The 11,791-nt window shown below is 36.4% G+C and overlaps 2 protein-coding genes across 2 annotated transcripts; one reads left to right on the forward strand and one right to left on the reverse strand.

The window, feature by feature from the left end:
* The first annotated feature begins 4,308 nt into the window (after window positions 1-4,308).
* LOC108853732 (uncharacterized) lies at window positions 4,309-4,829 on the forward strand. The gene has a single exon (XM_018627170.2). The coding sequence runs from the start codon at window positions 4,453-4,455 to the stop codon at window positions 4,675-4,677; it is 225 nt and encodes a 74-aa protein (XP_018482672.1). The 5' UTR covers window positions 4,309-4,452; the 3' UTR covers window positions 4,678-4,829.
* A 5,023-nt stretch (window positions 4,830-9,852) lies between these two features.
* LOC108844853 (uncharacterized) lies at window positions 9,853-11,301 on the reverse strand. The gene has a single exon (XM_018618145.2). It carries the CDS (start codon window positions 11,299-11,301, stop codon window positions 9,853-9,855), a length of 1,449 nt encoding a protein of 482 aa, XP_018473647.2.
* Window positions 11,302-11,791: the final 490 nt, after the last annotated feature.

Here is an 11,791-nt window from a genome sequence, read left to right on the forward strand (position 1 = left end):
TCTAAACCCTAAATCTTAAACCTTCAAATCTAAACCCTTCATTAAAAGTGGTGGTAAAAGTAGTTAGTGTAAACATGAAAAGTGGTACTATGAAAATGGTATTTTTGGTAATTTCTTAAAAATCAATACAATTTAATAACCTTCAAAATTAAATCTAGATCCACTAATATAAGACTTAACAATGGTTATATCTCTTAAAAGTTTTCTCACCATATCTCTTAACGTTTCAAAATATATGTTTTCTTGAGCATAATATTTTAAAATATAAAATATCAAATATCAGCAGTTAATCATACCGTGGATTATGGATATTGATTAGTGATATAATTGTATTATGTTATCCAGATGTAAAAATGCATATATGTGATTAACGAATACCCCCTCCGTTTCATTTTAATTGTCGTTTTAGGTTTATACATACAGATTAAGAAAACATATGATTTTATATATTTCCAAGATAAAAACACAATTATCTATACGTCTAACCATATTTTAACCAAGCATTGAAAATCGAAAACGACACTTATTTTGAAACGAAATTTTTTTTCTATAACGACAATTAAATCGAAACGGAAGGAGTAATAGTTTAAGTTTAAGAAGGTAAAATAAAGGGGAATTTTCAAAAATACCACTTTCAAGGTACCATTATTCATCTTTACCACCACTAAAGACATATTTTCAAAAATACCTTATTTATTATAATGGTAAAGACTATTATATCTTTGTTTTTATATGCTTTTCAAAATTGTAATCCCAAATTTTAAATCCTAAACTTCTAATTCTAAACCCTAAACCCCAAATCTTCAACTCTAAACCCTAAACCCTAAACTATATACCCTAAATTCAATATCCTAAACCCTAAACCCTAAAATCTAAACTATAAACCCTAAATCCTCAACTCTAAACCCTAAATCCTCAACTCTAAACCCTAAACTATATACCTTAAACTCTAAAACATCAAATCTAAACCCTAAATCCTAAACCTTCAAATCTAAACCCTTCATTAAAAGTAGTGGTAAAAGTGGTTAGTGTAAACATGAAAAGTGGTACTATGAAAATGGTATTTTTGGCAATTTCTCTAAAATAAATGGTAACTAGGTTTTGAATAGGGTTTATTTTTTATTTTTTTTATAAATTTTGAATAAGTTTGTGAAATGAAATATTTTCATTTATTTTTATTGTATTGTTTTATTTTTATTTATTGTATAAATGGGTATTTCTGTTTAAAATTGAACTTGAATTTTTTCAAAAATTTGAAGTGATATTTTAGTTTTTTTCAATCAATTTTCACTTTTATGTACTGAATTTTTGAAAGATATAATTTTTAACAGATTTAACTTGTGAATAAATTAATATTATATTCTTTTAATAATTTTAAGTCTTTCATTATCAATATTAAAATATTTTCAGAAAGTTTTAATTATATTGAGAAAAATAAATAATAATAATTATATGTAAATATTTGTTAATATCAATATTAGAACTTGGCCTAAATGGCCCAAATGAAAACTGTAAACTTAGATAAATATTAAAATCGGTTCAAATGGCCCAAAACCGTAAAACTAAAGAAAAAAAAAGTTTGGGCCTATAACTAAAAGACCCATTAATTAAAAATGATACAAAATAACAGAAATATCCTTAATGAAACTTGCGACTTCCTTATAATAGAATGAATAGGTTTAGGTAAAAATTCAAATAGGATCATGCTTTAATAGTACAGATGGTAGGTCCCAAAACGGCGATGGAGAATGGACCAGGGAGCACGTGGGCTTCAAATTCGACCGGTCTCTTTTTCTCCGGGTCGCACAGCTAACCAAGCTATTTACGCTGTAGCATGTGACCCATTCATCTTTATCATGTGTATCATCGTTGCACGTGGCACTGATCCGAGTGTACACAATTCGATGTGGCCGGCTTCGAGTTATAACGGGCTCTTTCGGGCCTATACCCAAATTAGCTGAGTATGACAGATGAGTGACTAACCTGAATAAATTGTTCGTTAAATAAAAGAAGGAAAAATAAAATAGTCTAATATATAATAACTAAAATATGATAAATTAATAAATAAGATAAACTAATAAATTTCATCAGTTTGAAATTGATCACTGTAATATATGATATAGTTTGGTATGATAATAAAGTTTTGGAAAGTTTTATGGAGATATATATTAATGATATAATCATAAACCATACCTCCTCTGTTTTTTAAAGATATATATCTAGACTTTTCACATATATTAAGAAATCACATTAAAAATGCATTGATTTTTGTGAATAACAATTTTCCATAACCTTTAACCAATAAAAATCTAATAAATACAATTTTTTTTTAAGTTAACAGATTTTCATTAAATAATACATTAAAAAGTAAAAAATGTATCTTTTAAAACAAATTTTTTTCCTAGAACATGGATCTTTAAAAAACAGAGGGGTAATATATAATTTTTGTCAACTCATTATATATTTTATATTCAAATAATAATGTAGTGTATAGTTTTATGTTATGGATAGTGAAAACTATTTTTAAGTTTTTAGAATACTTCAAATTAAATATTTTGATGTCGTTTTGTTATTTTGCACTTGAAAATATATATTTACAGTATATATTTTCTATATATCACATAACCGAATACAAAGCATAACATTTTCAACTATAAAATTTAATCATGTATACTGTAATACATTTTTATTTTTATTTTTATTTTTATTTTTATTTTTATGTAAACATATTTCAGAATATATAACGTACAAACGAAAGTTTTCTGTAAATTGATAACTTAAAAAAAAATATTATGGCTTTAGTACTACGTATATGGACCAAAAGGCTTAAATAAATTCTCAAAATCTATGAGCTAAAAGAACAAACGCATTATAGTTATTTTTATCCTGATTTTCTAAAAGTACTCAAGTATAGATTATGTGTAGTAGGGATTGACAAATAGATAACTTCTTCCAGAATATCTGATAAACGTTTTATGATACCGACCAATTCACACTCAAGTTGCCAATGTGCAGTGGATATATATTATATATTAAACTAAATATTATTACAAAGACAAAAGAATTATAGTTACCGAAAGATCCGGTCTAAATATCACATTGAAAGTTAGACAAATCAAAGTCTAATATATAAAAAGATATACTACTCTAATTACTATGAGATTTTTCGAGATGGAATCCAAAAATAAATCTATCCAGATCTTCTAAAATTTAAATTGGACAATATTATATTAATCGGACAATTTTTATTATACTAATTGAAACGCGAAAGATGTCACAACTAGGGACTCACAACATATCTGATCCTTGTAGAATTCAATCTTATTATGCATTTACAATAAGTTTATAGGGTTGGCTGTCAGTAACGTTATTTTATATATGGTTAAAATTAGTATAAACTTAGGATAAATGCATAATAAGATTGAATTCTATAAGGATCAGATATGTAATGTTGTGAGTCCCTAGTTGTGGCATCTTTCGCTTCAATTAGTATAATAAAAATTGTTAACCCCTATATAAAATAATGTTACTGACGGTCAACCCTATAAACTTAAGGTAAATGCATAATAAGATTGAATTCTGTAAGAGCATCTCCATTGGTGAACCCCTTCTTGGGGTTCACCTTTTCAATTTTTAATTATTAAATTTTTTTACTTTTTTTTTTGATTTTTCTTTTAAAAAAAAAAAAAAAAAAAAAAATAGACCAATCGTGGGCCGCCACGATACGTGGGACCCACGCTACAGTGATGAACCTCAGGAGAGGGGTTTACCGGGAAGAACTTTGCAAGAGAGAGGTTCACAAAATTTGCTTATTTTAATATATTTTTTTTTTGAAAAATGTGTGAACCCCCCTTAAGAGTTTTCAATGGAGATGCTCTAAGTCCCTAGTTGTGACATCTTTAGCTTCAATTAATATAATAAAAATTGTATAGAAGTCTCTACGACTCATTGACTGATATATCGTTAATTTAGTTATTGAGTTTTAACCTATATATAATAATAATGTTACTAACATTCAACCCTATAAACTTAGGAAATGCATAATAGTATTCTAAAGATTGAATTCTGTAAGGATCAGATATGTTGTAACATCTTTCGCTTCAATTAGTATATTAAAACTGTATATAGAAGTCTCTATTCTCAGGATAGAGGAATTATACTGGAGACACCACTACATATGAAATGAACAACAGCGCTAATATTTCCGATTCGCCACTATTATTATACACGTTAATAGTAAGTGGGAAACAGAGAAAATACATTCAACAAAAATGGACCCACAAATTCATCTATATATTCAGCCCAACCCCTCCCCAACCTCCAAACAAGACACATCTTTCACTAAAGTCTTTAACATTTATAAATCTCTTTGTTCTATTTTCGTCTCTTTTCATTATTAAATTATATTATTCCAAAAAACTTGTTTCCTGTGATTTTCTAGATTGATCGAACATGTCGCTAGACGGATCAGGACTAGGAGGGATGGCTATGGCGGAGGCTTACACGGCAAGGAAGTTTCACAGAGAAAACATGAAGATTAATTTAACGGCAAGCACAGCCACAACGGTCGGTGGAGGAATAGGAGACACCGGTGGAGGATATTGCCGGTGGTTCTGGGGAAAGCTGAGCACCAAGAAAAACTCGCCCAAAGTTTGTGATCTTATAACTATAGAATAGTAAGCTAAGATGGTCACATCCAATATTAATCTAAGAAATAAAAATTTAGGTCTTTCTTTTTATATCGGTCTTTGTTTTACGTTTTTTCTGCTTTATGTTTGGTAAGACTATCATATGAATTTATTTATGAATGTTGGTTTTACGAAAATATTTAGAGTGGAGGTTTTTTATAAATTTGGACGTAGTTTTCTTCTATAAATATTCAGAGTGGAGGTTTCTGTAAAGCTATGAAATTTTCTTTAACTTCTGTAGCTCGTTGCCATGTGTTGTTTTAGTGATGAAACAAAGAAACATGCACTCATATTCTCTAATACAGCTAGCCTTTTATTTCTCAAATACAACTTTAAAGGAAACTTTGACAAAAACTTCAGGTTATTTAGGTAAGAAAAAATATGTGAGTAGATTGCTAACTATCTCCCCAAAAAATGAAATTTAATTAATCTCGAGAGGTATATATTTCATTTTTTATTTATTTGAAGGTATTTCAGATTTATAAAAAATGTTCAACTAATTTTAAAGAGATCATATGCAGATGAAATTTCTTTTGAAATATTCAAATAATATCTAAAACATGGTTTCACATCCGTGTGGTCATACAGATTTAACGTTAAAAGAATTACTTTAAATCTAGATCGAGTACTTCCTACCATTAGACCATCTATGTATGGTTAAAGTATATATTTCACATTAAACAATGAATAAGAAACAAGTATATGTAATGATAGACAGACTGTTCGAAATGCCATTCTAGCAAGGAGGAACAGAAAGAAATTTCGAAACCTCATGTTACAATGGTTAACTTACGACTGAAACTCTTTTTGTGGGTTTAGTTAGCTTTTTTTTTTTGTCATCTGATAATATAATTACCGAGCTCAACCGAGCAAAGAGTTTGGTTACAACCATGCTTACAAAGAAGCAGAGCACTACAAGGTCAGTACTGATCACGACCATATATACCCAAAAAATTAAGCCATTAACCCCCAAACTTAAACCAGTTAACGCTGTAACCCAAAAAAACCAACGCGTAAGTCACTAAGCCCCAACAGCAAAAGAGGACAGCCTTTCTTCATTCTCAAAGAGATCCTTAAGCCAAAAAGGAGCACCTGAAGCTACATAAGATTGCATATAGCCATCTTTAAGGACACTTTGAGCTATGATGAAAGCTCCTCTATTAGTTGATCTTTCTTCACTTAACAGTCTCCACCAATCTATCTTCTCCAATTTCTTCATAATCTCAGCATGTTGGTATTTGAAATTCGGCCAAACTTTTGGTCTTGTGACAACTTGGGGCAAAGTAGTATCTTCTAATGCAATGATGATACGGTTTAGGTGGTGAGAACCAAAGCTTTCCAGAGCCCATAAGAGCGTCTGGAATTTTGCCTCATCGAGCGAGCGAACATTGAATATTGCTCGTCGACTATGCATTAATACCTTCCCCGTTTCATCTCGAACCACCCAAGCTGCACCGCATTTAGCCTTGGTTTTGTTCCAATGTACCCCAATGTTTCCTTTCAACCAACCACTCGGTGGAACTGACCATGACTTCATTCTAACCGTCACTGCCTCAATTTCCTCCTTCTCCCATTTCAAATCATTTTTCCTCGCCAACAACCAGAAATCTGCCTCCTCCAATGCTTTAGCAGCTACATCTGAAGGTGTTCTGTCCCTTGTCTCAAAAAGAATGCCATTTCTAAATTTCCACAGATACCAAACCAACCATGGTATCGCATTTCTAACCTCCTCAGGAATGTCACCGTTTTTCATCATCAACATGAGGGCATGAAAGTTAGAAAAGTGAGATACCTCATCAAATCCCTGCTCTAAATGTGGCACGTTGGCCAGAGCCCACACTTGTCTTGCAACCGTGCACTGGAAAATGATGTGGTTGATTGATTCACCTTGATATCCACAAGCTTGACACACAGGGTCCATCTTGATCCCTCTCTTCACCAGTAGCTCTCCCACCGGGATCGCATTGCTCACTGCTCTCCAAATAAAGGTTTTTATTTTCGGAGCAGTTTGAATTTTCCAAACTTCAGCTTTCAGATCATTCAAAGATGGGCGAGATTCTGCCGCTCTGATCTCCTCTCTGCGGGCGTAACTGTTGATGAACCAGTACCCCGACTTAACAGTATAGCTCCCATGTTTGTTATGCAACCAAACCCAATAATCCTCTTGATCAAAAACTGTCTTCATGGCTAGGATTCTACCAACATCCTCCTCGAAGAACAGTTCTCTGAGCTTGTCCAAACGCCAGACTTTATTATGGGAGTCTATGAGATCACTGACCTTAAGCTCAAGGTCTACAAAGATATTCTTCATCAAAGGCGCTCTTCTCCTATCTCCTTCTATCCAGCGTTCAGTCCACACTGACATCGTTGTACCATTACCCAGTTGTTTCCTCAAGCCCCGGCTCAGTAGCTCTTTCCCAAACTGGATACTCCTCCATGCGTATGAGGGTCTTGATCCGTTTTTAGCCGATAGGAAATCTCCATTCTCGAAGTATCTACTTTTGAAAACTCTTGCAAACAGAGATTCAGGGTCGTTGATGATCCTCCATGCCTGTTTGGCCAGCAGAGCCTGATTGAAGTTCTGGATGTCTTTAAACCCTAATCCACCGTGTTTTTTTGCAAGGCATAATGTTGTCCAGCTCAGCCAGTGCATTTTCCTTTTGTGCTCAAGAGAATTCCACCAAAAGTCAGCCATAGCTTTGGTGAGGTTCTCACAAGATTTCTTTGTCAACTTGAAGCATGACATTGCGTACACCGGCATTGCCATCGCAATCGCCTTGATTAAAACCTCCTTCCCTCCCAACGACAAGAGTTTAGTAAACCAGCCTGACAGTCTTTCCTTTAGCCTATCATAGATATAAGCTAGGATCTCAGTTTTGGAACCACTGAAGCACTCAGGTAGGCCTAAATACGAACCCGTACCTCCCTCTTTGTAAATCCCAGTAAAGCCTTGGATAAGAAGCTTTGTGGTTTCATCAACTTTCGCGCCAAAGGTGATTGCCGACTTCGCCACATTGATCAGTTGACCAGTCGCCTTCTCATAGACTTTGAGGATGTTCATTAGATCCTGAGCTTGAACCTCTGTTGCTCTGCATATTAGTAGACTGTCGTCCGCAAACATCATATGGTGAATCATTGGTCCGTCTGCCGATAACTGAATTCCTTGGATTTTTCCGGTATCCACAGCCCTTTGGATCAGATGTATCAGCCCTTCAGTGCACAAGACAAAGAGAAAAGGAGACAAGGGGTCTCCCTGTCTCAATCCTCTCTCCGGTTTTATCCATCCAAAAGGTTGGTCGTTGATGAGCGTTGCATACTTCACCGTGGAGACACAAAACATAATTGTATCAATCCACCGATTTTCAAAGCCAAGAGCCTCCAACAGAGCACGCAAATAACCCCATTCCACACGGTCATACGCCTTAGACATGTCGGATTTGATAGCCATGAAGTCTTTGGATATTTTGTCGTTCGTCTTTAAGGCGTGGATGATCTCGTGAGCAATTAGAATATTATCTGTGATGAGCCTCTCTTCTACAAATGCAGACTGCGTGGGGGATACTATCTTCGGCATCAATGGCTTCAACCTGGTGACCAAGATGTTGGATATGATCTTGTATAATACCGAACATAGGCTGATAGGTCTTAGATCAGACATGAGGACTGGATCATCAATCTTTGGTAGCAAGCACAGGTAGGTTAAATTCCACTCAGCAGGGAATATACCAGACGAAAAGAAATCACGCACTTCTTTCGTTACCTCTGCTCCTATTATATCCCAGTACCTCTGAAAAAAGAGGCCAGTCATCCCGTCAGGCCCAGGTGCACTTCCTGCCTTGATCGCAAATACAGCTATTTTGACCTCCTCAATACTGACTTCTCTGGCAAGCTTCTCATTCATTTCCCCCGAGACTTTTTTGGAGAATCCCTCAAACAATTCAGAGTAGTCCCCGCTGGTCGTAGACTTGAAAAGATTTGAGAAGTATTCTTTCGCAACTTCACCCTTAGCCTCTTCGTCAAAATGTTGTCTGCCCCTCTCATCCATCAACTTGATGAGTTTCTTCCTTGCTCTGTTGCTCTTCACTGATGCATGATAGAACTTGGTATTCATATCCCCTTTGACAGCCCATCTTTCTTTGCATCTCTGTTTCCAGTACAGGTCCTCCTCTTTGTATGCTTGGACTAATTCTGCTTTGAGGAAATTAATTCTCACCGTTGTTGGCACCAAAGCCGATTGTTCCAACTCCAAAGCACACTGGATTTGCTTTATCTTGTCTCTAGAATTCAGATTTTCTTTCTTTTTCCAGTTGCTGAGGGCCTTTCTGCATCTCTTGATTCTATCAGACACTTTAGTTTCGAACAGGGGATGGTTGGTCAACCAGGCTTTCTTGATCTCTTCTCTCACTCCATTTTTATGGAGAAATCTGCCATCAAATCTAAAGGATCCTCTGCGAGTAGATGAAGCCGCTAAGAGATTCACCAAAGCAGGTCTATGATCAGAGCCTCTTTTATCCATGAAGACCTGATTGGAAGCTGGGAACACTTGGAACCACCTCTTGTTACCAAAACATCTGTCTAGTTTGGATTGGATAGAGAGAGAGCCTCTGGTTCCTCCCCAAGTGAAACTGTCCCCAGAGCTTTGCAACTCCACCATCTCTCCTATCTCCAGCATGTCATTGAAGGGTTGAAAAGATATTTCACTCCTTCTCGGACCTCCAATTTTCTCGTCATTGTTTCTGATGTCGTTGAAATCACCCATCATACACCAGGGTTCTTTTCTATAGACACCAATACGCGAAATCCTCTCCCATAATTTAGGTCGGTTACCTCGAATGGGTTCACCGTAAATACATGAAACAAAGAAGCTGGAAGATCCATACTGTACATGAAAATCCAAAAGGTTCTTATTTACATACTTGAAATCTAGATACACCGAGCTCTTCCACATTAAAGCTAGGCCTCCGCTGTACCCAATAGGATTGACTGTCATGATCCTATCGTAGCCTAACCATGTCTGAAGATCCACCAAAACATCTCTGTTGTGCTTGGTTTCCATTAAAAACAAAATGTCTGGGAAATGATCTTGCTTCATCTCCCACAGTCTTGGAATCACCAGGTCCTGTGCACGGCCCAATCCCTGGCAATTCCAGCTCAGCATCGTCATTTAGATATTGGACGGTCCCTCACTTGGGACCACCAATGGTTTCTTAAACCTTGCAGAGCTTTGAGATGGCTCGACATCATCTTTTGCCTTCCTCTTCGAAATGGTCATCACACCTTCACCAATCTTCTTGCATGTATCCTTATCTTCTTTTAGGACTGCTTTGCCATTGTTTCTCCTCTTGAAAGTTCCAGGTCTTTTTCTAGCTCTACCCTTCTTCAGATTAGTCCCGGACATACTAGTTTCAAAGAAACCAGTAGTGAAACCCGTAGAACTTTTCTGTGAGATAAGAGAGAAGGTAGAGCTAGTGAGATCATCTGGTTCCAGCATTGCAGTCACCACTTTCCCCGATTGTAGGATACAAGCACCTGCTGTGATAGCTGACGCCATCAACTTATCTGTAGAGATTGGGCCCTTGCTTTGCTTACTGAAATCGAAAACCACACCCTTTCCTTTGTCTAGATCCTTTGTGATTCTTGGTTCTGGTTCCAGCATAAGCGCAGTTTTTCTTCCAATGGGGTCATTCTCCAGATCCAGAAGGGATTTCTTTACCCGTTCAACTCGAGCCTCTCTTTCAGGACCCTCCACTACGGCTAAGTATGTTCTCATCCCTTCCATCACATCTTCATTAATCTTCGGTTTGCCTGAGACTGCATCCCTCCCAAGCAGAGTCTCCGGAATGATTCCACATAAGGGATCATTTTCATCTAAGCGTTCCAAGGCCTCCAGCTTCTTACTCTCAGCAGACGATGCTCCAGCATTTTCAAGGTCCTCCTTTTTCTTGAGGAAGAAGGGACAATCGTCTCGCTCATGAGTAAGTCTTTGACAAGTGTAGCACCTTTTCTGAAGCCTTTCATAGTCATACCTGATCTTGATTTCCTCTCCTCCAGGAGTAGTAACAGTTTTAAACCTCCTTAGAGGTCTTGCAACATTGAACTTGACCAACACTCTAATGTAGTCCTTGACCTGCGGTTTCTCCGGGTCGAAAGCTACCTCCACCACTTGGCCTGCAAAATCTCCCAGAGCCCAGAGCGCCTTCTTGGTGTAGTGATTAACTGGTATGTTTCTCATCTGGACCCAAACCATTATGTGTTGCAGATAATCTTCAGGGGGCTTTTCAACCCATCTCTCCATCACCAAAGGCCAGAGCTTGAAAGTATGAACTCCCCTATTTAGGATATCCAGTAGGTCATGTTCATACTTGAATATGAACTGGAATCTTTCTCTTGAGAGCGCAACACCTCTGACTCTATCATAGAGTTGCCATTTCCTAGGCATATCCAGTATGAGATCAGACATCTTTTGGTAGGACGGATTAAGCAATCTTCCAACCAGACTCAGCGAGTTCCTTCCGGCCGAACAATACTCCGGCGTATCTGGTAGTAGAAACGGAACATCTTCTTCTTCCTCCAACGAGAGATCCAACAGAGCTTTATCGAGTTGAGACGACATCACCTCTGCTTGAGTTCTCCTTAGTAGACGATTATCTCAGAGAAAACTTCAATCACCGACGAAATCTCCGGATTTACTAAGCTTCCACAGATGAACTTCAAAGAACAAACCCTAGAAACCAGCCTGGATTTGTGTCGAAAACAGGGAAAATATCTCGAAAGTGGTTACTTTTCTTTTTGGAAACGTGTTTAATTGAGCCAAAAGACCTACTTTACCCAACGGAGCACGTTAGTAAACAGGGAAAGATGCCCAAAAGAGGGAGCCAGCTATTTTACGCCGAGAGAGAACAGGGAAGGAGACTGTATTATGCAAACTCTCTCATGCAAACTCTCTCATTTTTTTTGGGGGCAGAGGAGCTAGTTGGTTTTAACCTTTTGTATTATGCAAACTCTCTCATTTTTAATGAAATTCACACGTAAAAAAGTATATGTAATGATTAAATAACTTGGAGTTGACTTTACGCATGATAAGTTTTAAGACCCAAAACACA

The sequence above is a fragment of the Raphanus sativus genome, chromosome 1, assembly GCF_000801105.2.
Source record: "Raphanus sativus cultivar WK10039 chromosome 1, ASM80110v3, whole genome shotgun sequence".
Taxonomy (NCBI): Eukaryota; Viridiplantae; Streptophyta; class Magnoliopsida; order Brassicales; family Brassicaceae; genus Raphanus; species Raphanus sativus.

Coding starts and splice junctions, on each gene's coding strand:
- LOC108853732 (XM_018627170.2), top strand. CDS start 4,453: ATGTCGCTAGACGGATCAGGACTAGGAGGGATGGCTATGGCGGAGGCT.
- LOC108844853 (XM_018618145.2), bottom strand. CDS start 11,301: ATGTCGTCTCAACTCGATAAAGCTCTGTTGGATCTCTCGTTGGAGGAA.